The sequence below is a fragment of the Giraffa tippelskirchi genome, chromosome 11 (genome assembly GCF_054371585.1).
Source record: "Giraffa tippelskirchi isolate mGirTip1 chromosome 11, T2T-mGirTip1v1.2.pri, whole genome shotgun sequence".
Taxonomy (NCBI): domain Eukaryota; kingdom Metazoa; phylum Chordata; class Mammalia; order Artiodactyla; family Giraffidae; genus Giraffa; species Giraffa tippelskirchi.
The window spans coordinates 109,107,992-109,134,952 of record NC_137285.1 but is presented as its reverse complement, the minus strand read 5'-3'; the positions used below and the strand labels follow the sequence as shown (position 1 = coordinate 109,134,952).

Here is a 26,961-nt window from a genome sequence, read left to right as displayed (position 1 = left end):
GGCCAAAAGCAGAAACTTAAGGAAAGTCTTCTTTTAGTGGGTGGGGAGAGAAAAGGAGCAAACTGAAGGAACACAAGCCTGTCCTGTGGATTCCAGAGTTACCCATTAATGCCAGACCTGCTCTTTGGACTACACTGCTGACACCACATAAAAGCCAGTGCTAGCAACCTTCACTGTTACAATGTCAGTCCTAAAATGCCCCTCCTGACTTTTGTTACACCATTTTCTTCCCCATTTCCCCACCCTAGACCCTCACGCCTGGCCGTCCTATTTATGGTCTCCCATTATACCTTGGAAATAAAGTGCTTGGCACTGCTTTCCAACTTTAACTTGGTGTGTCTCTCCTCTGTCTCAGTTTGAACTCTCCCTCTAACAACACTGTCTCCTGCTAACCTGAAGACATTCTCTGCGGCTGCACATCTGGGTTCAGGGCCTTGCAAGTGGCACTCCCACCAAGTTCCCTTTGGCCTCCTGAGTAGGGCAGATCATGTAAAACATACACAGCGCCATAGAAAGAAAAGACCATCCCCAAGGAGGATGGTTACTCGGCAGGGGCTCCCTAGTGCCACAAAATGAAGTCACAAATTCTTAACGATCATGTCCCAATCAGCCTTTCTAGACTTAGATACTCCTATTTCTCTCTAAGACATTACACTTGAAATTAGACTATTTGCTCTTTGCTGGGCATGTTTCATATGCAAAGCTCTCTCTGCTTTTGCTCAGGCTAGCAGTGGAGAGAGTTGGTTTCCTATTAAATTGAAGAGGATCTTAGATAACAATATGGATTAGCTCCAATAATAGCCATCAAGGTATTTTAAAGTGATCATCATTTTACTTTAAGTGATCATCATTTTACTCATGAACTGGGGAAAATAAAATCAGGCTAAGACTAGATCTATCCATTGGGTCAAGCAAATTCTCTATAAAAACTGGGATGGTCAGTGAATTGTATAGTATGTCAATTATACTTCACAAAAGCTGTTACAAAAAGAAAAAAATAAGTAGTGGCTAAAATATCTAGGTGTGTGCTCGGGGTATCTGGGTACACATTTTCAAAGAGTAATGGTCCCTTAAAGAATGGGAGTAGAGCATATTGTTTGGCTGCTGTCCCTCCACAATCAGCTCTTCAAGCAAAGCCACAGTTGGCCCACAGGCCTATGAATTGGTGCTCAGATGCTTCACGATTTGGACCGGTAACTGTCAGATGCTCAGCTGCCTGCTGACTTTAGCAAGGGCATCACTGACAACATCAAGCTCATGCTGAAGCTCGTTCATGGCACTGGTTATGCTCCTGGTATCTTTCAAGATCTGAATACTCCGTGTATATGGATTATACTTCACTCCAAATGGACGCTTGATTGTTTTGGTAAATTCTCTGTGTAAGAAAACAAGTAAGAGGCAATCAATTTCTAGGGGGAAAATGATGAAAACGGAATACTGTCCATTAGTCTAACACTGAACGTATCTAAACACTATGCATACTTCAAATCCTTTCTCAAATGCCATTACACTTTCCCTTTCCCCTAGCTGTAAGGAATTTCTCCTGGATAAAATGCAGAACAATGTTTCATCTGTATCTCTTTAAGGCTTCCAATTTGTTTTATAGTAATTTGCATACATTTTGTTTTCCTTATTAGATTATAAACTCTCTGATAGGAAGGAATGGAAAGTAACCAATTTCTCAGTGTAACTGATTCATATTTGCAACCCTGCTGCTGCTGCTGCTGCTAAGTCGCTTCAGTCTTGTCCAACTCTGTGCGACCCCATAGATGGCAACATCACTGTAAACAACACATCCTAAATATTTACTGTGGAAGGGAGATATATTCCAGGCAGGAGGTGCCTAGAGGGCTTCTAATTATTAGCTGCTTACTTCTGTGACTTGTTACATTACTGGACCTATGTAAGGCAGAGGAAACTGAAGGCATGAGAAAGATATACTTCACCTCATCTTCTCCTTTGCATCTTCAAAGCTTTCAGATACAAAGTAGACATCCTGAAAAGTTGTGATGAGACACTCCTGTTTGCAGGTAATCTTGGGGTCAAAGGGCTTTACTTTGGCATGTCCAGAAAGAGCGTGCTAGAGGACAAAGAGTCCGTGAGTCAAAGAATACTATCCATTTTCATAGATCACCTACACACAACTGCCAAAATCAGCACACCTCTGAATGTATTACCAATGCAGTGGTCCCAAGCTACAATTCCAAACTTATTTCCTACATCTCTATTTAATCCACAATATACTAAAGCAAAACAAATGAATTGCTATTCCCTATAAATGCCCCAAGATTACTCTAACACTCTTCTCCATGTAGGATGTACCCAAGGATCTTTATTTATTTACTCCTGTTAATATGGCATCTGCTTTCTATCCAACAGTAGTTATTCTTGTACATGACTTGTACCCTCCAGCAGGTGGTGGGCTCTTTGGGAGCAGGACTGTACCTTGGACAATACTGAATACACACTCACCACTTAACAAACAGAGGTTCATTCCTTTATTGGATACATAATAAATCTCATTGAAGAATTCCCTAGAAAGTACTGAAGTTATTGTTAGCACACCAAAAACAGTGAGGAAACAGCAAGACTTCGTTAAGCAAAAGCTTTAAAATACCTTTTTATTTAGAAAATATATCTATATTCTGAATAGGCATCTATAGTCAGAAAACTTAGGAAAGAGAGAAAAATACCTCTTAGGTAATGCTTACTGCCACCCCAAGTATTTTCCACAGTAAGCTCTTGTTCAAACTCAGAAACTATTTCAGGTCGTATCAGTTACATTAAGTGAATATGGTTATGTGCAAATATTTACAACTCTTACTTTGAGTTCACTGATGGAAGAAAGTAAGCCGGCACCAAAGACTCTTAGCTGCCCCTCTTGTTTGCACAGACCAAACTCCACAGTGAAGAAGTAGCACTGCAAAAGGCCAGCAGTATTACTTGCACATCATGAATGGATCAATTTAAAATAAATTACGGCTCTTAGTCACTGACCCAAATTACCCTGGAATAAAATCCAAGACCCCCAGACTAGCTCACAAGTATTTCTGCAGTCTGGCCTTGACCAAGTCAGACTTCTCAAACTTTTGTTCCTGGATCTCTTACATACTTTTAAAAATAACTGAGGACCCTAAGGACCTTCTGTTTATGTGAGATATAGCTAGCTATATTCACCATATTCAAATGTAAACTGAGACAAAATTTAAATATTGACTAATTAATTTTAAAATATAATAAACCATTTTATGGGCTTCCCAGGTGGCTTTGTGGTAAGGAATATGCCAGCAATGCTGGAGACCCAGGTTCAATCCCTGGGTCAGGAAGATCGCCTGGAGAAGGGAATGGCTACCCACTCCAGTGTTCTTGCCTGGAGAATTTCATGGACAGAGGAGCCTGGCGGGCTACAGTTCATGAGGTGACAAAGAGTAGGACGTGACTGAGTGACTAACTCATTAAGATCCTTGAAGGTGGGAACTAGACTTTACTCATCTTTGTATTTCCAGCATGATGTCTTATAAAATGCTAAAAAAATATTTTTAGCATCATTTTTAGAGAACCTATCATTTTTACTGAAAAAAAAGGTGTATAAACTATTAACATTGTTCTATTCTAGTGTTCTTTGTTTCTCTGCCTTTTTTTTTAAGCTCATGTCTTCTTTGGATAAACCTTAAATGTCTTCCTTTAATATTATTTAAATTAAATAAATATGAGCAGAGACAAATTTTCTCATGCTCATCTGGAATATGTACTTTTAAACTACACAAATACCCACATCCCACCACAGTTAAGAATTAATGATCTGTACAGCGATTTCCAGATTTATACCGTTGCCAGTTTTTGAACAGCCTCTTCTGAAGCTCCGAGAGAAGCCAGGCCAATTTCTTGGGAGAACTGAGCAAAACTTGGTTCAGCCAAAAGGGGGACATGACCTAAGAGTTCATGGCAGGTATCTCTGAAAAAGAGGTACAAGTTGTCATACTATGACGTTTAACAGAAATGCATGATCAACCATTCAATCAAATAAAAACCTGATCTTACTTTTATTCAAACTGATCAGGTGGTATTACTTTGGAAATGGACCACAAAGGACATTATTATAGTAAAGAAATTATTTTGGTTCAAAGCCTTGGGCATTCACAAACACATATACATAAGTTCATGCAAATACCCAGACATCCACATGTTGCCCCACCTCCACCCCCAAATCAGGTCTCTGTTCAAATGTCACCTTCTCAGAGAGCCCTTCTCAGAGAGACCTTCTCTGATCACCCTTTTCAAAATAGAAACACGCACAGACACACACACACACACACACACATACACACACACACACCCCTCTGTCCCCTTTTTCCCTGCTTTATTTTTCTCCATGGAACTTATAACCACCTGATATTCTATTTTATTCATATTTACTTGTTTGTTTATTGTCTGTATGTCCCACTGGAATATAAGCCCTATGAAGGCAGGAAACTTTGAATTGTTTTTCAGTCTTACATCCCCTATGCTTGGAACAGTACTTGGTACCTAACAGGTTGTCAATTACAACTGGTAATAATAATGGCTAACATGTGTAACACACAGAACATGTATTACAGGCCAGGCACCATTCAAAATGCTTTACATGTGCTAATTCACTTGATCTTCTTGAAAAAAAAAAAAACCACTCATGAGGTAAGTACCATATTGATGGATGGATGCTGCAATAGGAGTACTTACGGCTCTGGAGTGTAGAGAGGATCTGAACTGTGTCTCACATACTGTGTGCAGTGAAAAACTCGAAAGGCTAAACCTGATAAGAAATCCCTTGGTGATAAGTAACCAGCCACAGGACGGATGGAAAAACCTGTGCGTTCTGCAAAGCAAAGGAGAAAAGTGTTCACAAGAATAGACTAGTTACTGCAACATTTTAATTCTGCCAGTGGCACCAAGTTAACACTTTGAGGGAGAACATGAAACTAAAATGTGTCATACAAGTCATAATTATTAAGCACTTACGATGGCCAGACAATGAGTTAAGAATTTTTACACATGACATCTCCTTTCATGTTTATGAGTTAAAGTTCAGTCTCTTCATTGTGCCAACTATAAAACTATGGCTCAAAGACTCAATAACGTGCCCAAGGCCACACAGTAGATATAGGATGAACACAGGCCCTACACTACACCTTGCTGTCTCTATGAAGAGCTTAAACTATCCCGTAGACAATCTTTCCTTTTCTTTTTTTAAAAAAACTTTAAAAATCTATTAATTTAGATCAGAACCATTTTTTAAAACTATGCCATTTTTAGCCAGTACTCCTTCTTGTAGTTTCTTTATTTTACCTGAACTGACTGGTGCTCTTTCATTCCCCAACAGTTTAGACTGCATGCCCACTGTAAAAGTCACTTGCTGCAGTGGCTCTGGGGACCTCTATAAGCCCTGATCCTGTCCTTCATCTCAAACTCTCAGTTCATTTCAGTTCAGTTCAGTCGCTCAGTCGTGTCCAACTGTTTGCAACCCCATGGACTCCAGCACACCAGGCTTCTCTGTCCATCAGCAACTCCTGGAGTCTGCTCAAACTCACATCCATTGAGTCGGTGATGCCATCCAACCATCTCATCCCCTGTCGCCCCGTTCTCTTCCTGCCCTCAATCTTTCCCACCATCAGGGTCTTTTCCAGTGAGTCAGTTCTTCTCATCAGGTGGCCAAAGTATTGGAGTTTCAGCTTCAACATCAGTCCTTCCAATGAATATTCAGGACTGATTTCCTTTAGGATGGACTGGTTTGATCTGCCTACAGTCCAAGGGACTCTCAAGAGTCTTCTCCAACACCACAGTTCAAAAGCATCAATTCTTTGGCGCTCAGGTTTCTTTACAGTCCAACTCTCACATCCATACATGACTACTGGAAAAATCATAGTTTTAACGAGATGGACCTTTTTGTTGGCAAAGTAATGTCTCTGCTTTTTAATATGCTGTCTAGGTTGCTCATAGCTTTACTTCCAAGGAGCAGCATCTTTTAATTTCATGGCTGCAGTCACCATCTGCAGTGACTTTGGAACCCAAGAAAATAAAGTCTCTCACTGTTTCCATTGTTTCCCCATCTATTTGCCATGAAGTAATGGGACCGGATGAAATGATCTTAGTTTTTGAATGTTGTATTTTAAGCCAGTTTTTTCACTCTCCTCTTTCACTTTCATCAAGAGGCTCCTCAGTTCCTCTTTGCTTTCTCCCATAAGGGTGGTGTCATCTGCATATCTGAGGTTATTGATATTTCTCCCCGCAATCTTGATTCCAGCTTGTGCTTCATCCAGCCTGGCATTTCGCATGATGTACTCTGCACGTAAGTTAAATAAGCAAAGTGACAATATACAGCCTTGACATACTCCTTTCCCAATTTGGAACCAGTCTATTGCTCCATGTCCAGTTCTAACTGTTGCTTCTTGACCTGCATACAGACTTCTCAGGAGGCAGGTAAGGTGGTCTGGTATTCTCATCTCTTGAATAATTTTCCCCAGTTGGTTGTGATCCACACAGTCAAAGGCTTTGGCATAGTCAATAAAGCAAAAGTAGATGTTTTTCTTGAACTCTCTTGTTTTTTCACTGATCCAACGGATGTTGGCAATTTGATCTCAGGTTCCTCCTGCCTTTTCTAAATCCAGCTTGAACATCTGAAAGTTCTCGGTTCACCTATTGCTGAAGCCTGGCTTGGAGAATTTTGAGCATTACTTTGCTAGCGTGTGAGATGAATGCAATTGTGCAGTAGTTTGAACATTCTCTGGCATTGCCTTTCTTAGGGACTGAAATGAAAACTGACCTTTTTCAGTCCTGTGGCCACTGCTGAGTTTTCCAGATTTGCTGGCATATTGAGTGAAGCACTTTCACAGCATCATCTTTCAGGATTTGAAAGAGCTCAACTGGAATTCCATCACCTCCAGTAGCTTTGTTCATGTGATGCTTCCTAAGGCCCACTTGACTTCACATTCCAGGATGTCTGGCTCTAGGTGAGTGATCACACCATCATGGTTATCTGGGTCATGAAGATCTTTTTTGTATAGTTCTTCTGTGTATTCTTGCCACCTCTTCCTAATATCTTCTGCTCCTGTTAGATCCATACCATTTCTGTCCTTTATTGTGCCCATCTTTGCATGAAATGTTCCCTTGGTATCTCTAAATTTCCTGAAGAGATCACTAGTCTTTCCCATTCTATTGTTTTCCTCTATTTCTTTGCATGGATCACTGAGGAAGGCTTTCTTATCTCTCCTTGCCATTCTTTGGAACTCTGCATTCAGACGGGTATAGCTTTCCTTTTCTCCTTTGCCTTTAGCTTCTCTTCTTTTCTCAGTTATTTGTAAGGCCTCCTTAGACAACCATTTTGCCTTTTTGCATTTCTTTTTCTTGAGGGTGATCTTGATCATTGCCTCCTATACAATGTCATAAACCTCCATCCATAGTTCTTCAGGCACTTTTGTCTATCAGATCTAATCCCTTGAATCTATTTGTCACTTCCAGTGTATAATCGTAAGGGATTTGATTTAGGTTATACTTGAATCGTCTAGTGGTTTTCCCTACTTTCTACAATTTAAGTCTGAATTTGGCAATAAGGAGTTCATGATCTGAGCCACAGTCAGCTCCTGGTCTTGTTTTTGCTACCTGTATAGAGCTTCTCCATCTTCGGCTGCAAAGAATACAATCAATCTGATTTCGGTATTGACCATCTGGTGACGTCCATGTGTAAAGTCATCTCTTGTGTTGTTGTAAGAGGGTGTTTGCTGTGACCAGTGTGTTCTCTTGGCAAAACTGTTAGCCTTTGCCCTGCTTCATTTTGTACTCCAAGGCCAAACTTGTCTGTTACTCCAGGTATCTCTTGACTTCCTACTTTTGCATTCCAGTCCCCTATGATGAAAAGGACATCTTGTTTTGATGTTAGTTCTAGCAGGTCTTGTGGGTCATCCTAGAACCTCTCAACTTCAGCTCTCACATTCTGGTAATTCCAGTTCCACCCCATTTCTTTGTATTTGGATTCTCCCACTCTGATAGGCAAAAGAATTTTCCACGAAGATGGAGATGTTCATTATGTGGACTGCCCAGTAGGGTATCCACTAGCCATGTGTGGCTATTGAGCACTTGAAATGTGGCTAATGTGGTTGGGGAACTAACATCTTGATTTACATTTATTTTAATTATTTAAACAACCACAGTTGTCTAGTGGCCATTATATTTGCCAGGGCAGGTAGCCCCTTCCAATTCACATTTTGTTGGAACTGACTTTTAATTCTGGTTTCTGTTTTTGACACTTTCCCTTGAAACATCTTTAGCTATAAGCTCTGCAGCCTGCACCAGACCCCAAGTGATCAGCTTTCAGTTTCATATCTATAACAAAATATTTCCTCTAAATCTCATGCAAATGTGATTTGATAATAACTTCTGTAGCATATGCTAGTCTATCTTTGTTAAGCCCTACAAGTTCATGTGCTTTGGTTCTCTGCCATTCTTAATCACTACTATTTTTAAATCTAGTTTTCATAGGAAATACTACCATGAGTTCTTCCCTTGTAAAAACTATATTGCCATCTTCTGTTTGGTTCTTAGTTTCGTATACAGTGGTTGAGGAATGAGAATTATGGAGTTGAAAAAATATGTAGATGTTTATAACAGTCTATGTAATAAATTCTATTATGCTTGGAAAATACTATTTTTTAATTTATTACATAGACTGTTATAAATATCTACATATCTATTCAACTCCATAAGATAAACTCTCTTTGGGGCTTCCCTGATAGCTCAGTTGGTAAAGAATCTGCCTGCAATGCAGGAGACCCTGGTTTGATTCCTGGGTCAGGAAGATATGCTGGAGAAAGGATAAGCTACCACTCCAGTATTCTTGGATTTCCCTTGTGGCTCACCTGGTAAAGAATCCGTCTGCAGTGCAGGAGACCTGGGTTCGATCCCTGGGCTAGGAAAATCCCCTGGAGAAGGGAAAGGCTACCCACTCCAGTATTCTGGCCTGGAGAACTCCATGGACTGTATAGTCCATGGGGTCACAAAGAGTTGGATACAAGTAAGCAACTTTCACTTTCACTAAACTCCCTTTGAGTCAATAACATAACTTCTATTTTTTCCCCTCAGGTTCTAATCCGCTGAGATCAAAGGGGATGTTTATTTCTCTTACATATTGTAGACTCTGGAGATCATTGATCATTTTATTTCTTATTTTAGCTAGGAAAAAATAAGGAAACCTGGCCCAAGTAAGCATGATGGACTAAAAGGAGGAAAGTTGTCCTTACTCTTCATTTATGCTTCCCCTAAAACATCTTCTTTCTTGGGAAAACAATAGAATCTTAGTGTAGAAAGGGGCTTCAGAGATTATTTACTCCAACCTTTCCGAAGGTGCCTGAATCTTCTCTATGATATCCCTCAAGTGGATATGGAACTTTTGCATGAACATTTCCATGGATGTAGAACTAATCATCTCATTAGCCTGCTGCATTTCAAAAGGCTATTTTAGCAAGATCTTCTCCGTTTCGAACTAAAAGTTTTATCTATAGATAGAACTTTGCTCTTTCTAGCCAACTGTCCTTTACTTTAGAGCTGTATAATAAACCCTCTAATACATAAGATGACCTTCAAATATTTAAATAAAGCTATAAACTCCCAGGTTCCCTAAGGATCCTTCAAATTTTATTTATCTGATACATTTTCCTACCCCCTTACAATTCTGCTCACTTTCCCCCACATTTGCTCCAGGTTATGAATGTCCTTCTTCAAATGTGGTGCCCAATTCTCCAGGACAGAATACAGAAAAATTCTGACTTTCCATATAACTAGATGTTAGTCCTGTATTAAAAATTCTGTTGTGATTGAAAAAGAGTTCAATATTCCCCTTATAAAAATTAATTCTCTCATTACCTTTTAAAAAGTTTGAGACATCTTCCAATTGTGGAATATTATCTTCCTGGTATCCACAGTATTTAGAAAGCAAAGGTAAGTTTTTGAGATACTCTCTGCAGGCATGGGTTGGGTAAAGTTTGTTGAGCTCTCGGAACACTGTCCCCCAGGTCTTAATTTCTTCTTCAGTGAATTCAACCCTAGGAATGGGGTCTCCACTAATGAGATAAAGAGAAGAAGTCATTTTGAATTAGCATCCAATAAACAGTAGCATATATTTTGTTTTCTGTTTACTATATGAGCATAATTTACGCCACTTATTTCATTATTTCAAAGTTGATTAAGTTATTTTTATAGTACACTTACTGTTTATAGTTCATAGCCAAATCTGCAAAATACTTTCGTCTTTTACGGTAGACGTTGTCTTTGAAGCCCTAATAATTAAAGAAAAGTTTTTAAATATCCATTCTAAAATATACTTGACAAATGATTTAGAAAACATTTCATTATTATGCGAGTGGCTATAAAGAAGTGCTGTATAACTGTTATTTTGAGCAAGCACTGTTTAGAATTTATGATCATTTTAAAATCAATGTTATATGACAGCTTTATATGATAGTGACTACAAAGATAAAAGATATTATGAATATAAAAATACTACAGTAGCTACAAAAATAAAATAGTTTGAGGAAAAAGAAAAGCACTACCTTAGTTAAAGTACATGGCTGTTTTCCAAGGGCAAGTTTTTTTTCTTAATCATTTGACTACATCTTCAGTTATATTTTCATATAAAGTAATTAATAACAAAGTAGTAATTACTAATATTTGATATTATGGCAGCTGAATCTAGCCTCAGAGTTTATTGCAAAATGCTGACATATTAATCATTTGCAGAAGCAAATAATGATAATAAAAACAGACAAAATAGTAAACATTAGAATTTATACCTATAAAGGATATTTAATTAAAAAAATAGGCAAAATAAGGCATCAAACAGCAAGTCTCAGGAGTAAATAATCACTAATACAAAATGGGAAAGAAGGGGAGGACACATGAAAGGAAAGAATGAGACTTGTATGTTTAACACAGATTTACTAGTCCCTACTATGCACCTGGCCTTGTGCTAAGATTCAGAAAAACACAGCACAATCTGGGTCTTCAAGGAGTTTATTTTAACTAATGATTTTGAAGCATATGATAAATGGCTTGTTAGAGACAGGCACAAAATACCACTCGAACTCACAAGAGAAACTCGAATCCAAAGTATGTGAAGAGGACAGTGGGGGTAAGGAAAGGGTCCCCGGTGTTGACTCCTAAGCTAAGTCTCAAAAGAGGAGTTGAGAGAGCTAGGTGTAGGACAGGAAGTACAGCACCAAGGACAGCACAGAAATAATAGCATGTTGTGCCTAGGAAAACATACACAATCCGTTGCTGAAGTCTGGAGAGCGAGGTGGAGCACGGTGAAGACTAGTTACAGGCCTGCTTATGAAGGTCTGTTTGAGAGCCTGGATTTTAGTCTTGGGGTAATTGGAAGCCATTGGGATTTTTTTTTTAAATAACAACTTTATCAAGATGTAAAATCACATACCTTAAAATTGACATTTTAAAGTGTATAATTTAGTGGTTTTTAGGATATTGTGCAACCACCTCCACCATAATTCCAGAACACTCTATCACCCCAAAAAGAAACACCCTACTCATTTGCAGACTATTCCCATTTTCCCTCATCCCCAGCCCTGAAAGCCACTAATCTACTTCCTATTGCTAGGAATGTGCCTGTTCTGGACATTGTATATAAAAGAAATCACACAATATATGGCCTTTTGTGAATGGCTTTTCTTTCACTATGACAGAGATTTCAAGGTTCTTCACCCATGCCGTAGCATGTTGAGTATTTCACGCTTTTTTATGGCCATTAAAAGGAAAGTGAAGTCGCTCAGTTGTGTCCCACTCTTTGTGACCCCGTGGACTGTAGCATACCAGGCTCCTCTGTCCATGGGATTTTCCAGGCAATGGTACTGGAGTGGGTTGCCATTTCCTTCTCTAGAGGATCTGCCCAACCCAGGGATCGAACCCAGGTCTCCCACACTGCAGGCTTTACCGTCTGAGCCCAGGGAAGCCTCATGGCCATTAGTATTTCATTTTTGGGACATAACATGCTTAAGTTATCCATTCATCATGATGGATATTTGGGTTGTTTCTACCTTTCTGCTACTATGAATAATGCTTTCATGAACATCCGTTTACAAGTTTTCACATGGACTTATGTTTTCAATTTTCTTAGATATGTACTTACACACATGAAGGGTAATGGTGACACTCAGGCTTTAGATCATTCGTGTGACTATAAGGAGGACAGGATGGAAGTGGCAAGGATGAAGGCAGGGAAACCAGTTAAGGGATATGGTAAGAATAAACAAGGAACAAATTTAAGAAGTATTTAGGAAGTGAAAATCAGCAGGCCTTGGTAGTAGGTCAGTAAAACTGATTTACACCCCTTTCCCCTTTCCGTAAACACGCCCCAGATTTTCTTACCTTTGAATCTTTGCTCATTTTGCAATGAATTGTCCTTTCTCTCCATCTCTTTCCTGCCAAAATTCTCTAAGGCAAAGTTAACAGGTTGCCTTTCTCTAATCTCTTCAGCTAGAAGTGTTTCCTCCCTTGTGTACATCTCAAAACAGCCTTTGTATGCCACTTAGCACACTTCTCATATTTAAATCTTGTATGTGTGTTTATATATACATGATTTACTTTTGCAGCTAGACTGTAAGCTCCCCAAGGGCAGTTATAGGAATTTATTAATTCCAATACTTACTTGATAAGATATTATTATAAATTCACTGATCAGCTGGGGGCTGTCTAAAGCAGTACACGGTCACATTTACACAGCTAATGAGTGATAGAAGCTAGATTAAATCCCTGGCCTGTACAACTCTAATGCGGACTCACTCCTCTCCTCCCCTCCTAGGATCCTAGACATCCATAAGAAGTCCTAATGCTCCAGACTTAGTAATGCTCCAACTCACGCCTGTACTGTATCACATTTTAATAGAAACTGCAGACACAGTCTTAACTGTAGTATAATTCTTAGAAGAGCTCTCAATTTTAAGAATTCCAGACATGGGACAGATGTTTTGGAGCCAATGAAATTGGATGCTCTTCAGTCACTTGGTATCAAGTCCACCAACATGAAGGTCTAATAACTCTTCCTGAAACTCAGATTAATCAAGATCCTTATTTAGTCTAGAATAAGCACTTTCTCTAAAAAAGAAAAATAATATCTTTAACTTTTCAGTTTGTTTTAAATTATTTTCCTGAAAATATTATATTTTTATACTTTATATTTAAAATATTTACAGGATGGTCAGCATCCAGTTCAGATCCATACATCAGAACTCTGTTGGCACAATGGTCCAGGTCAGAAATCTGCTTTGGAAACCAAGGAACAGTTTCCATACCTGCAAAATACAAAAACCACTAACAGTTGAAGAGATCCTCTTAAATTAGGCAATAAGAAAGAAGAAATTAAAGAAGTCACAAATGCATTTGGATGAGATTTTTGATTTTAGCTTGTACTTTGAGGCAAAATGTAAACAAGTAAGTTGCTCAAGTTCTAATAAGTACATCTTATTCAAAATTTTTGAATTTAAAAATGTTTTGAGGCTTAACTTCCTAAGTCTTGGAGAAATGATGTATTTTAGTCACAGACCAAAAGTTCAAAACAGTTTAAGCTACATCTTTAGCTATCCTTAAAAAGTAGATAAGGATGAACTTTACAGATCAAGGTGCAAATTTATTAAAAACTCTGAATGTTTTTAAATTTAAATGTTTAAAACTCTGGATATCTTAAAATTTAAATGCTTTTAAATTATTAAAAACTCTGAATGTTATTCAAAACTCTGAATGTGTGGCTCAGCTGGTAAAGAATCTGCCTGCAATGCGAGAGACCTGGGTTTGATACCTGGGTTGGGAAGACCCCCTGGAGAAGGAAAAGGCTACCCACTCCAGTATTCTGGCCGGAGAATTCCATGGACTGTATAGTCCATGGGGTCGCAAAGAGTCGGACACGACTGAGCGACTTTCACTTTCACTGAATGTTTATTTTTGTTGATTAAAAGTATCCTAGAGATCATATATGTCTTTGCCACTTTGATCTTCTTGCCATCCCTCATACATACAAGCCTTCCTAAAGCTCTTCTCCCTGGAATACCTATTCCACTCCCAGTCCTGCTCCACCTCATCTTTCAATTTTCCTGGGACTATGCTTCTCCTTCAAGACCCAAATCAAATGAGCCTCCCCGGACCCTGTAGGTGGCGCTAATTCTCTATCTTCTGGGTTCCCAGGACTATGATTCTAATTCTCCAAAAGCTTTTACTATGTTTTACTATAATGAAACCATATATGGCTGTCTTACAGAAAAGAATTGGAATGACTCTAGGGTAAGATTATTTTTTTTATATCCCCATTTCTTAGTAGAAATATCTGACACAAGCTGGTGTTCCCTAAATATCAACGGAACAATTTAGCCTCTACGAAACTCATCATTTTATAGATGAGGTAACCAAAGTCCAGGGCTTCCCAAGTAAAGAATCTGCCTGCCAATGCAGGGGACACGGGTTCGGTCCTTGGGTCAGGAAGATCCCCTGGAGAAGAGAATGGCAACCCACTCCAGTATTCTTGCCTGGAGGATCCCGTGAACAGAGGGGCCTGGCGGGGTACAATCCGTGGGGTCACAAATAGTTGGACACGACTGGAGCAACTTAGCACACATAGCCACACAAATACATAACAGATGAATGTCAGCACTTATTACACCCCCAATCTTGTGACATAATCTGAAGGGATTATTTAAAATTGAGTACCATATACAAAATGTGACTGATTTATTTGCTTGTCTTTTGCCCTAAGTAAACTACAAGGATTTTTTCACAATAGAGATTTTAGATTATATCCTTGCTATCTGAGCATTTAAAAACTTAGAGGGCTTTACTGCTTTTACATTTGGTGTTGGTGGAAGTGAGGGCAAGGAAGAATGTTGTATTTCACATATAAAGCATTTCATATCATGCTGCTGCTGCTGCTGCTGCTAAGTCGCTTCAGTCGTGTCCGACTCTGTGCGACCCCATAGACGGCAGCCCACCGGGCTCCGCCGTCCCTGGGATTCTCCAGGCAAGAATACTGGAGTGGGTTGCCATTTCCTTCTCCAGTGTCGTCAGTAATTGTCAACATTTTCAGCAAATTCAAGTATCCATTTAATATCTGCTAAGAATCTGCCCTGTAAGAGTTATTAAGTGCTCAGAGATTGTGAATTTGAGATTTGTGAAACCAAGAAATGCCTGACAATTTAAAAACTGAGGTAACGAAATGGATTTCTAACTGTTCTGAATTCTCTATTGTACTCAAGGTTTCCTTTCCACTTGTCTAGCCTTTGATAAAGTGTTGCTTTATAATTTTTCTTTAGCATCTTGAGCAGATACATTGTATATCTTCTTTATTATCAGATTGTAAGCAATTTGAAGAGACAGTGTTTGATTTTTACTTTCATGCCTTCAAAATAAACATAAGATCAGACACATATATTATGCACTTAATCATCTGCGTAGCATTTTCACCTTTCAACTTACCGTCTTCCTTCACAGTAAAAGGATCTGGTAGATTCACAGAGAGAATATTAGAATGAGACTTCAACAGATGAAAAATATCATTCAGTTGTTCTCTACTGATATCACAGTCAACAAAAATCTCAAATTCTGAGCTTCTTCTCTTTGATTTTCGGGACTCGATGTGTAACAGGTTCACATGCTTCTCCTGTGGAAAGAAGATGAAGAGTATCTATGACTGCCTCAAATAGTTATAGTCTCTGAGCGAATTACTTTCATTACCACTAAAAATCAATCTCATCATTTGTCATAGTAGCCAAAGGGGAAAAGTCCATTTTTAGTGCTGCCAACAGCAAAACAATTCCTCCTAAATATTAGGTACTTTTTTTAAAGTTTGAAAAATTCATCACACCCTCCAGAAACTAATAAATGAAATCAACACCCACTAGGAAGTCCCCCAGATTTCCACAACTGATTGGCGTTCAAGTCAAAAGACCTAGTCTTCTAGGTAAAAAGAACTCCTTGAAAATTCTCGCAAATAAAGGCTAGCTTTTTTTAAAAAGTTATCTTAGTGTTTAGTCCTTCAGAAAGAAAAGTTTCCTTTGAAAAAATCCATTTACTAAAACTAGATGAACAGCTTGAACACAAAATTTTTAATACCTCCAATCTCCTAGGCTACAAACTCAACTAACCAGCTGAATCAGATTGCTTCTTCTGATATCTTCCCATGCCAGCCTGAGCTGTGGGTGCCATATGTGTAAATCTGCTAGGGGAGGGTATCTTCTGTTACCAATTTGGGTGCTGAGGGAAAACCCTGGTGACATAATCATGAAACATAAGAACCAATCACCCAAAATCTAAAAAATGAGAAAGAGTAGATGCTCTCTGATACTAACATGTTGACTCTAAATTAACTTCATGAACACCTGTGTAGCCAGGCAAGGGCGGTGAAGCATATGAAGAAAGGCAAGACATACAAGAAGTTGATAATCTAGTTGGCTAACACATGAAAGACTAAGTGTGTGTGTGTGTGTGTGTGTGCCCGCGCGCATGTGCGTGCACGCACGCGCTCCGTCGTGTCCAGTTTTTTGTGGCTCCGTGGACTGTAGCCCGCCAGGATCGTCCTCTGTCCATGTAATTTTCCAGGCAAGAATACTGGAGTGGGTTGCCATTTCCTACTCCAGAGGATCTTCCCGACCTACGGATCAAACCTTCGTTTCTTGTGTCTCCTGCATTGGCAGGTGAATTCTTTACCACTAGCGCCACCTAGGGAGCCTGAAAGACTAAGAAAATACAAATGGTTTGGCTTCAGGTGCAGAAGATGTTCAACAAAGGGAAAAAGCATCATGAGCTAGAGAAAGTAGAAGTTTCTATGAGGTAGATAGGAACTGAGGCGACTCTTAATAAACGGAAGGGGAGAAGTGGGATTCCAAACAAGAGGGACTTGTATGAGTAAAAGTAGGGATGAGATAATTGTCAGGGAACATGAACTTGATAAATAACAATAGAGAGTGAGTGTCAGGGATGTTGGCAAATGGAATAGGCAGGGTTCATCCTGGAATGTAGAATCTATCATGGAACCAATAGAAGAAAGTAAGCTACAAATACTGGAGCTGATCAGGAGCGCAGGAGAGGTTCACTGAATCTGTTTCTTACGAATTTTATAATAAGAATGCATTCATAAATATTTTTTGAATGATGGCTTGAACAAATGTAAAGCTATAAATTATGTTTTTGGAGAAAAAGACACAAAATGTCAATTCTTCCTAAATTGATCAAAAATCGAATGCTATTAAAATCAAAATTTTGATGGAATGTGGCAAGGAAATTTAACCAAATAATTTAAAAGTCCATCCAGGAGAAAAATTTAGTCAAGAAGATCCAAGAAAATTCCAGTAAAGTTAAAGCAATAAGTGAGACATTTCCTATCAGACATTTCAATTACAGAAACAGAGGCACAGAGAGGTTAAGCAGTTTGCCCAAAGGCACACAGTTAGTAAGTGTTCAAGCTGGAATTCAAAGTCAGGCTGTCCAAATCCATAGTCTATGCCCTTAAACACTATGTTGTAATCTTGTACTAGGTACATAAAGAAATAAAAAGTCAGAATAATGGATAATATGGCTTTTCTCTGAGCAAGATTTACATAATCTTAATAATGAAAACACTAAAGACTGATATAGCCAACAATTGGGGCATAACTACACTGGGAAGGTGGGGGAAAGGGGAGTTGAGGAGGCCTCTAGAAAGGGAGTTGTGCCAAGGAAGCTAAATGTTTACTTCCATTGGAGAAAACCAATAGGTAATATCTACAAATGGAAAAATCAAGAAATAGCAGCAGAATACACCTATTGTTTATAAATATAGAAGTTAATACTATACAATATAGTTAAAAGAGTTGAAAACGGTTGCCCCCTAAAGGTTGAAAAAGTGAAAAAAAGTGAAAGTCAAACCTGGGTCTCCTGCATTGCAGACAGATTCTTTACCATCTGAGCCACCAGGGAAGCTCAGTGGATAGGAATCTGCCTGCTAATGCAGAGATCACGAGTTCAATCCCTAGGTCAGTAAGGTCCCCTGGAGAAGGGAAAGGCAACCAATTCCAGTATTCTTGCCTGGGAGAGGAGCCTGGCAGGCTACAGTCCATGGGGTCACAAAAGAGTCAAACACAACTTAGTGACTAAACAACAACAACAATCATTTATTTACTAAAATTAATTGTTTAGTGTTTGTCTTCTCCACTGGATTGTATACACTGTGAGGACTGGCTGTGTCTACTTTGCTCCGGTCCACATCTTTGTATCTAGCAGGGCACTGTGCACTTAGTACTCAGTAAATATTCATGTTCTGACTGGCTGACCCAATTTCCTTAAGATAGATTTATGAAAGTAAAATTACTGGGCCAAAATGTGTGAACACTTAAAGACTCACAATACATATTGCCAGATTGTTTCCCTACACATCACATCAAATTTCCTTCACATCAAAGGTGTAGTTAAGTGCCAAATGTGCTGAAGCTCTGACAGTAGGGAGTAGAAATTTAAGTACTTAAAACATTTCTGTAGTCCACCAATGATGAATTTACAAATAATCTTATAGACCCATTTCATAAAAGTTTTATGCAGAAATATGGAGAGTATTTACCTGGAAGATTTTCAGTGCTTTTATAAGTCCTCCAACTTCATTTTTTAAGGAAAAAATAAGGGTTGCTCTTCCCCTTTCGAAGGAATGGTCTTTGTTTTCCTTATTGTCTTCAATCATGATCAATTTGGTGTACTTCTCTAAAAACAAAGTATGAAAATAGAAAGGTCTAAAAAAGAAAGTTGTGCGATGTAGGCAATGTTTGATAACACAGATATCTGAAACTCAGACAATATTTGGTAACATTAACCAAGTTTTATTTCCTCATCTGTAAAACATGAATGTATAGACATACTTTGCAAGGCCATAATGAGACCAAAATAAGCTAAAAGATTGCCTAGTATAGTACTTAGAATGTAACAGGCATACAATACATGTTGGTAGTTTCTTTTTCTTTTTTTTTTTCCTAATCCAGTGCTTTCGGGGTATGACTCAAGCCTTCTTGCAGTCGTCCTGACTATTGTGGTCTGAACTGAGCATTCTTCCTCCGTGAGAGCCTACCTCCTCTCCCCCTACAATTTTAGCACTTTATTACACTGGATCTTTCTTGTTTTTTTAGTTTCAGATGTACAACTTAGTGATTCAATGTTTTCACAGATCATATTCCATTTAAAGTTATCACAGAATACTGACTATATTCTCTGTGCTACATAATATATATATCCTTGTAGCTTATTTATTTTATAGATAGTAATTTTTACTGTTAATCTCCTATGCTATTTTCCCCCTTCCTCCTCTACTCTCCCCACTGGTAACCACCAGTTATTCTCTGTATCTGTAAGTCTGTTTCTTTTATTTTCATTTACTTGTTTCATGTTTTAGATTCCACATGTAAATGATAATATACAGGATTTGTCTTTCTCTGACTTACTTCAGTAAGCATCATACCCTCGGGGTCCATCCACATTGCTGCCAATGGCAGAATTTCATTCTTTTTATGGCTAATATTCCATTGTGTGTGTACACATATTTATATACTGCTGTTGTTCAGCCGCTAAATCATGTCCAACTCTCACAAGGCTCCTCTGTCCTTCATTATCTCCCAGAGTTTACTCAAATTCATGTCCATTGAATGGGTGATGCCATCCAACCATCTCATTCTCTGCTGCCCCCTTCTTTTGCGTTCAATCATATATATATGCCTCTGTATTTTGGCTATTATAAATAATGCTCCTGTGAATATGGGGGCCCATGTATCTTTTCAAAGTAGTGTTTTCATTTTCTTTGAGTGTAAGCCCAAGAGGAATTTCTGGGTCACAGAGTAGTTCTAGTTTTAGTTTTTTGAGGCACTTCCACACTGTTTTCCATAGTGGCTGCACCAATTTACATTCCCACCAACAGTGCAGAAGGGTTACCTTTCCTCCACATCTCACCATTTGTTAATTGCAGTTATACTGGGTCTTGAACGGCTTTCCTCAAATGTGTCACTCATACATGGCTTCTAAAAAGAGAGCAAATTCCTTCAGAACAGGGATAGGGCCTTTTATTTCTTTTGTAAATTCAAGAGCCTGGACAGCTCTGGACACAGGTGGACTAGATAACTGCCAGCCCAGAGAATTCTGGTTCCAGGTAAGTATCTGTTTTCTCTCTGTGGAATCCCCTAGGCCATTAGCCCTGAAGCCGTTTTAGTATTGGCCTACAAGTGCCATATGATTACAAATACAACTCTGCGTGTGTGTTGAGGAAGGTGAGAATAGTGTAGCAGATAGATGTAGGGTACAGTAACTTTGTACTGGTGACTCTCGATTGAGAAATACACACTTGAGAAATAAGATTTAGATTAGTAAATGGAAACAGCATATTGAAGATTTATGGTTATTAATTTTCTTTGGGTTATTAATTCTTCATAATTGCCCAGTTTCACATTATTGTTCTAGTGGAATTGACATTTAACAACTTAAATTGACATAACCAATCTCACTGCCTTTCACCACCTTGCATGCATTGATCCAAGCCTGTGGAGCAGGTATCATAGGATGGCATGGGCTTGAAGCCAGACAGACTGTGTTCCAGTCCCCGACAGTTCAGACTTCACGTACTTGTGGAAGCCTTCCCTGACCTCCCCAAGTCAACCCCTAGTGTTGATTCTCATTGCACCACATACTTCCTATTCATAAACAACAGTCACCTGTGCAGCTATAGCTCAGCTGTATATATGGTTGTTGTGTATGTACAACTAGCCTATGAGTTCCGTGGGGGGCAGAGATCACATGCTTTTATTCACCATTGTGAGTACCTAGCACAGTCTCTGCACATAACAGGGACTGAATAGATGTCACAGAATGAATAAATGAATGAAAGACTGGTGACAGACATGGTCCCTCCCCTCAGGAAGCTACAAGAGTCTTATATAGAAGGACAATGTGAAGGTTAAGCACTGTAACAGGGAACACAGATGGTAGAGTGATGGCAGCGGCTAGATTACTTATTCTGCTATGTATTTAGAGGTGCTTCACTGAAGATGTGTTTGAATTCCTCTCCTAAAGAAAAAGAGAGGAAAGAGCCCATGAGGAGGTGAAAGACAACAGATGACAGGTGAAAGACAACAGGAGGTGACCAAGTATTACAGAGCACTGAGGGATCATGTAGGCACGGCAAGTGGGTCAGATCCTTCAAAAGGCTCTGTGCAGTTAATGCAGAGGAGTTTGGACTTGATCTTCTATGCCCATCCAGATAACCCATCTCAGGGACCCATACTTGATGAAAGGCTAAATGAGAAAAGTTAGGACAAGGTAGTTTTCCATTAAGCTAAATTTTTGGCTTTGAAATGCTTTCTATAGGCTAATGCAAAATGAGGGGCTTCATGAATTTCTGTCCTTCTGACTAGAGAAGTTTGGGAGTTTTCTCTTTTGGCCATAATGCCCTTTTTAAAACCCATACTGTGTAACATTTGGGGGCACCTTATAAGAAGTAACCCTAAGAGCCTTATCTGGCTTGACAGAGGTTATAAAGCACCAAATAAAGCTCAGTAATTTCCAACTGTATGGTCATAAACAATAGTCTGCTACTAAATTTGCCAATGGAGTACAATTTTCTGTTTCAGAATCCAGTCTTTCTGATACCTTTGAAATTTAGTTTTAAAAATATTTATCAGGCAGATACTAAGTTGAAGGACTTCTACATATAAGTTCAGAGAATATGAAGATAAAGTATTTCCCATGTCATGATGACAAGATTCCTTCCATTCTTAACAACCCAAGAGGTGGGCAAGGGAACTGATACTTGTCAAATGCCTATATATATCATGCACTAATACTGTCCCATATAATTCTCATAAAATTCTTGGTGGAGAGAGATAGGAAGTATATTCATTTTATAAATGATAAAACTGAAACTTAGAGAAACTAACTAACCTGTCCATGGTAACACAGCTAGAAATGTAAGAACACATATTGAAAACTGGTCTATGAAAATGTGAATGCTAACGTATGTATCTGCTTTCACAAGAATTACCCTAAAAATGTTCAGAAACACAAAAAGTAGGGCAAAATTCCTAGGATCTAGTTGAAAGTTGACATCTCAGATGAACTAGATATCTACCTTGGCATCTTCTCAACCACCATTTACACTGCAAAACAGTGTAAGGAAATATCTAGTCACTGGTCTAATATTTGTCAATGTATGACCTTGGGCACACTACCTAACTTTTCTAATACAGCAAAGTAACCAAACAATTAATCAGAACTCACAGCATTCAAAATTCATTTACACATTTTAAACACATAATGTGACTTGGTATTCTGGTGTTTTCCCCAGAGAAGAAACTAAGCTACTTCAGGTACCTAAAAATGTAAAATTCAAAATTTAACAAATACTTATCAAATCATTGAGATTAAAATCAAAACTGCTTAGATATTTCTAATTGTGTCAATTTATTCTCTGCAACTAAGACAATCTCTGTGTCAAATGCTTTAAAACCAAATGACCAGTTAAACTTAATGATAATGTGGATTTTTCTATGATTCAAATGATTACTAGCAGTAAAACAAATGAAATTTCAACCCAAGTACATTTATGTGAATGAATTACTATAGTCAGTGTTAGGACAGTAAAGGTGAAAAAGACAAAGAAGACTATTTGCCTCAAAGGAATTCACAGATTTATTATGAGGGAGAGGAGAAGAGACAGACTTTCCAGCAAGGACAAATAGGCAGAAGAGAAGAGTAATCTGAGATCCCAGCTATGATATCTGAGGAGCACACCAAACCTCACCTACTTCCCAACCCTGTGACCAATATCCCATGAGATTCTGAAGATGTTGGAGATGGTTTGTGGCCCATCCCTAAGTCTCTGAGCAGAAAAGATTTACAGATGGGAAGCAAGACATCCGAAAAGGGATTTTCAGCTTCAAAGGAATTGACCATTTCTTAAGGTAAGCTTAATTATACACAGGAAATTCTGAATTGGTAGCTCTAGAGCTACAAATTCAGGGATGGTCTCAGATTTGCATTCTTAGAGATGTGAAAACCTTTGGAAACAGTTCTTATGTATCTAACCATCACTCAAAGACCATGCACTTTTTTTTCTCACAGAGTATCGGTGACTTTGTCCTATAGTATACAGCTGCCAACAATAAGAGAGATGTAAAATGATAAAGCAGATTTCTGTAATAAATCCAACTACAAATCCACGTAGACAAGTTATAATTTCTATGTGCATTAATTTCCTTATATGCAAAATTGGATGGAGGCTGATTAGCCCCAAGTTCGTGGCTATAAGGAGGAGCAGTATAATGCATGAAACTCTTAGGACAGATGCTGACCTACACTAAGTACTCAGTAAATATTAGTTCTAACAATGGGAAGTGCTTCCCACATTTCCCAGTCTTTCAAAAAAAATGTTAAATATAATAAAATTGATATTATAACCTTCCCTGGCTAAAAACTTTTCTTTCCCTGGGAATTAAGCATTTCACAAGATAGTTATAAATCTACTTCTTAAAGTAGAAAGCACATGGTAAGACTGTGTTATGGCATAAAATTTAAGTATTCTTTTGTCTTAGGTGTTTTTCAGTTTTATTAGTTTATTTGCTATGAAACCCCTAAAGTGTATTAAGTTCCAAATCTCAAGTGAATAATTTAGCAATTCTTTTGCAAACAAACAGATGAAGACTCCAAAGTACAATTTACTGAGTCAGTCTATATTTACTGAGTCCCCACTTTCCCTCATATTATCACCGTAACATGTTGAAGTAAGAGCATTCTGAAAATATAAGTTATTTCCTGGTATACCACTATTTTCGTAATATAAGCAAACTTTAACAACAAGCAAGGATCAGAAAACAGGAAAGAAAAATGATGTTTTTGCCAGTCAGTGGTAACACCGACAGAATTTCACATCTCCTGATAGTTCATCCTTCAACAATCCGTCAGAGCTTAGAATACAACTCTTCATATCAAACTGTATCAAGATTTTCTTTCACATTTCAAAACTGACCCTTAACCTCTTGTGGCAGGAGCCACTGTAAGAAGGTACTAATGGTCATCCATCATTTTGGGCTTCATAATTCTTTCTTTTCTCCCTGGTTCTGAAATGGATCTAATGTTGCCTAATGCGTGGGGGTAGAGGAAGGTGAAGGATACGTTAATTGAATATTTATGACAGGTAAGGCATTTTGTATACTGAGATTTGGAAATATTCCTATCCCTCTTGTTAAGTCAATATAAGAATGAAGTTTCTCAAAAGGGACTTCTGCTAAGAAACTAGAAGAAAAGAGTTCTCCCCACTTCCCAACTCCCACCCCAAAATCAACTTACCAGCACAGGGCTTTGACCTTTACTAAAACGTGGCCACAGCTTGGCCTGCTAGAACTTATGAAGCATTTTTATTCCGTCTTTATTGTTATTCCCAAACCCCTTTCAGAACCTCAATATTTTCCCCTTGTCACTTTTTTTTCTTTCCCCCTTCAGGCTACCTACCTCCTCTTACTCCTTCAGGGGCAAAGCCCACAGTACTAGCCTAGTAAGATAAAAGGTTATGAAGTGTCCAGTGGGTCACACTTGTTTGGACATGTGTCTCATGAGGAAGTGTATATTTTACTTTGAAAGCAACACTCTAATAGGCCACTGCCAACTGGTACTTCCCCCTTTTCTGTGAGAGGCAGTGAGCCTTTCTCCTATCACCTTTCCTGACCTGACTAAAGATACACTGGGATATAGGAACCTGCCATGTGAAATAAGGAACACATACCAAGAAGGTGGTCAGAAGTCCAACATTCCCTTGGTATAGAAGAGGTCAAGGTGTTTACATTGACTGTTTTCTCCATTTAGTTTAATCAGTAACAGTGTAACTTAAATTTCTATGATCTAAGAAGCGCAGAGCACTATCAAATTAAAGTATTTTGAAAGCATGGATGCTATTTGAAGACAGAATTAAAAGCTTCTGGAACGACTGGTGTGAAAGAAGAGAACCCTCCAGAGAAACTTGATCTTTTCTGAATGGAGGAAGGGAATGAGGATGAAAGTAAAGATGAAAGATAAAGTAAAATATGAAAATGTGAAAAGCATTATTTCAGGAAATAAAGGAACCAGCAAACAAAATGGTAATAGAAGATACATCCCCGCCTGAAGATAATCTGACAATAATACATCTACACATGAACTTCAGTGAACTTCATAGGTCACAGATTATAGCTTTACAGAACCATGTATAGTTACTTTAAGCTGTGCTCACTTCTACTTTTCAACCAAATAAGTGAATTCCATCCTTCTTTGAGAAGTAATTGACAGGCAAAAACTTTCACTGGGTTCGAAGGTTCAACTCCAGTCTTTTGGCCGGAAGTCAGTTAGAGTGGAGCATCAGTGGGGAGTTCATTTTAATCTGTAAACCAAATGGCCGGAGGCAAGATTACTTACCTCGACTATTAACAGGATCTGAACTATTAGGTCCGATGCCTCTGTTAGTTGCAACCTTATACTGGAGCTCTTAGTCCCGTGTTGGGGTGGAGGTGATAAGATGTGATGCTGAGAGGCTTTGCATCGGAGACTCCCTTTTCTCTGGGAGTGGCTAAAGGAAGGTTTCCTTTATAGGAGTAGAAGGGGAAAAAGAGATGTTGCCGTTTGACATAGAAGAGAACGAAGAGTGCGTCTGTTTCTGCTAGCATTGAGGACTCACGCAGACTTCGGTTCAACTCAACTTCAGTTTCCTCATCTGTAAAATTCAAGACATACCTACTTCACAGGGTTTGTTGGGGAGGTGAAATCAGATGACATGAAAAGAGCCTGTTTCTGGCACTCAGGAGGTCCTCAAAAATAGTATCTTTTCTCCCCAAAGAGAGTAGGCGGAAAGGAGAAGAATGAGTGACCACAGCAGTACAACTTTGACTTCCCAGGCCCAGCTCCCCACAAGCATTTACCTCTCGGAGGATGATCTCGCCTCTCCCCAAGCCAGCCCGGCACCCCCAAATCCTCGACGGTGGTCCCTGATCCCGACGGGAAGGCACCACCTCACTCACCTTGAGGGCTGCTTGGCTGTGAGCTAGGTCCGCGTTCAGCCTTTCGCTGCCCGCCTCTTATAGAGGCGGACGTCGGAGCCAGCCAATGGGCGCCCGAGACAGCCGTGCAGCGACCAATGAGGAAAGGGCTCGCCGCGGGCGGGGGTTGTCGGGGCACCCAAGGAGCTGACCTCCTCTGGGTGCTGACTGTCCCTGCCAGCCTGCGCGGAGACTCGCAAGCCTTAGCCTTTTAACTAAACTAATGTGAAACTGAAGTCACTCAGTCGTGTCCGACTCTTTGTGACTCCATGGACTGTAGCCTACCAGGCTCCTCCATCCATGGAATTTTCCAGGAAAGAGCACTGGAGTGGGTTGCTGTTTCCTGCTCCGGGGGATCTTCCAGACCCAGGGATCGAACCCAGGTCTCCTGCATTGCAGGCAGACGCTTTACCGTCTGAGCCACCGGGGATTCAAACTAATGTGAGGCCATCCTTAACTACGGAAGTCCGACCAATATTAAGCAATCGAGTTGGAAATTCCCTCCAAATCAAGATAACATCCGTTATTGACACATCATAGATTTTCACTGTTTTTCCTGCTTGGCGATTGAAGCAGGAATCCGCCGCCCCACCTCCACCCCACCTCCCATAATATGTGCTCTTTGGTTGATAGTCCAGCCCAGCCTCACCGTTCTCTTGGTGACTTCCCTTGTTCCTTAAGACAAGGCAATTGACCCTTTAAGAAGTGCTCAGTATCTTTCCAATTTAAAACACTTTAAAGCTGTAAACAGATGAGCATGCTATATCAGCAGAGAATCGTACATGAACAATGTGGCACTAAGGTCAAAAATTTGGACTGAAGTACTTGTTGACTGAGCACTCAGTCCATAAGCTCCTGTCCCAAAAGGCTATATATGTGCTTC

General features: G+C 39.2%; 1 protein-coding gene across 2 annotated transcripts; it reads right to left on the bottom strand.

Moving 5' to 3' along the window:
• Positions 1-812: 812 nt before the first annotated feature.
• On the bottom strand, positions 813-26,093 carry TPH1 (tryptophan hydroxylase 1). Of its 2 annotated transcripts, none has more exons than XM_081541449.1 (12): positions 26,061-26,093; positions 25,462-25,756; positions 18,611-18,747; positions 15,496-15,679; positions 13,228-13,328; positions 10,237-10,304; positions 9,892-10,088; positions 4,720-4,855; positions 3,829-3,955; positions 2,825-2,920; positions 1,947-2,080; positions 813-1,375 (listed from the first exon to the last, which is right to left on the bottom strand). In XM_081541449.1, the coding sequence occupies exons 3-12, from the start codon at positions 18,725-18,727 to the stop codon at positions 1,201-1,203; spliced, it is 1,335 nt and encodes a 444-aa protein (XP_081397575.1). In that variant the 5' UTR covers positions 18,728-18,747; positions 25,462-25,756; positions 26,061-26,093; the 3' UTR covers positions 813-1,200. The 2 variants fall into 2 exon arrangements, with proteins under 2 accessions (XP_081397575.1, XP_081397576.1); XM_081541450.1 differs by having other exon boundaries at positions 25,462-25,627.
• Between the last annotated feature and the right edge of the window lie 868 nt (positions 26,094-26,961).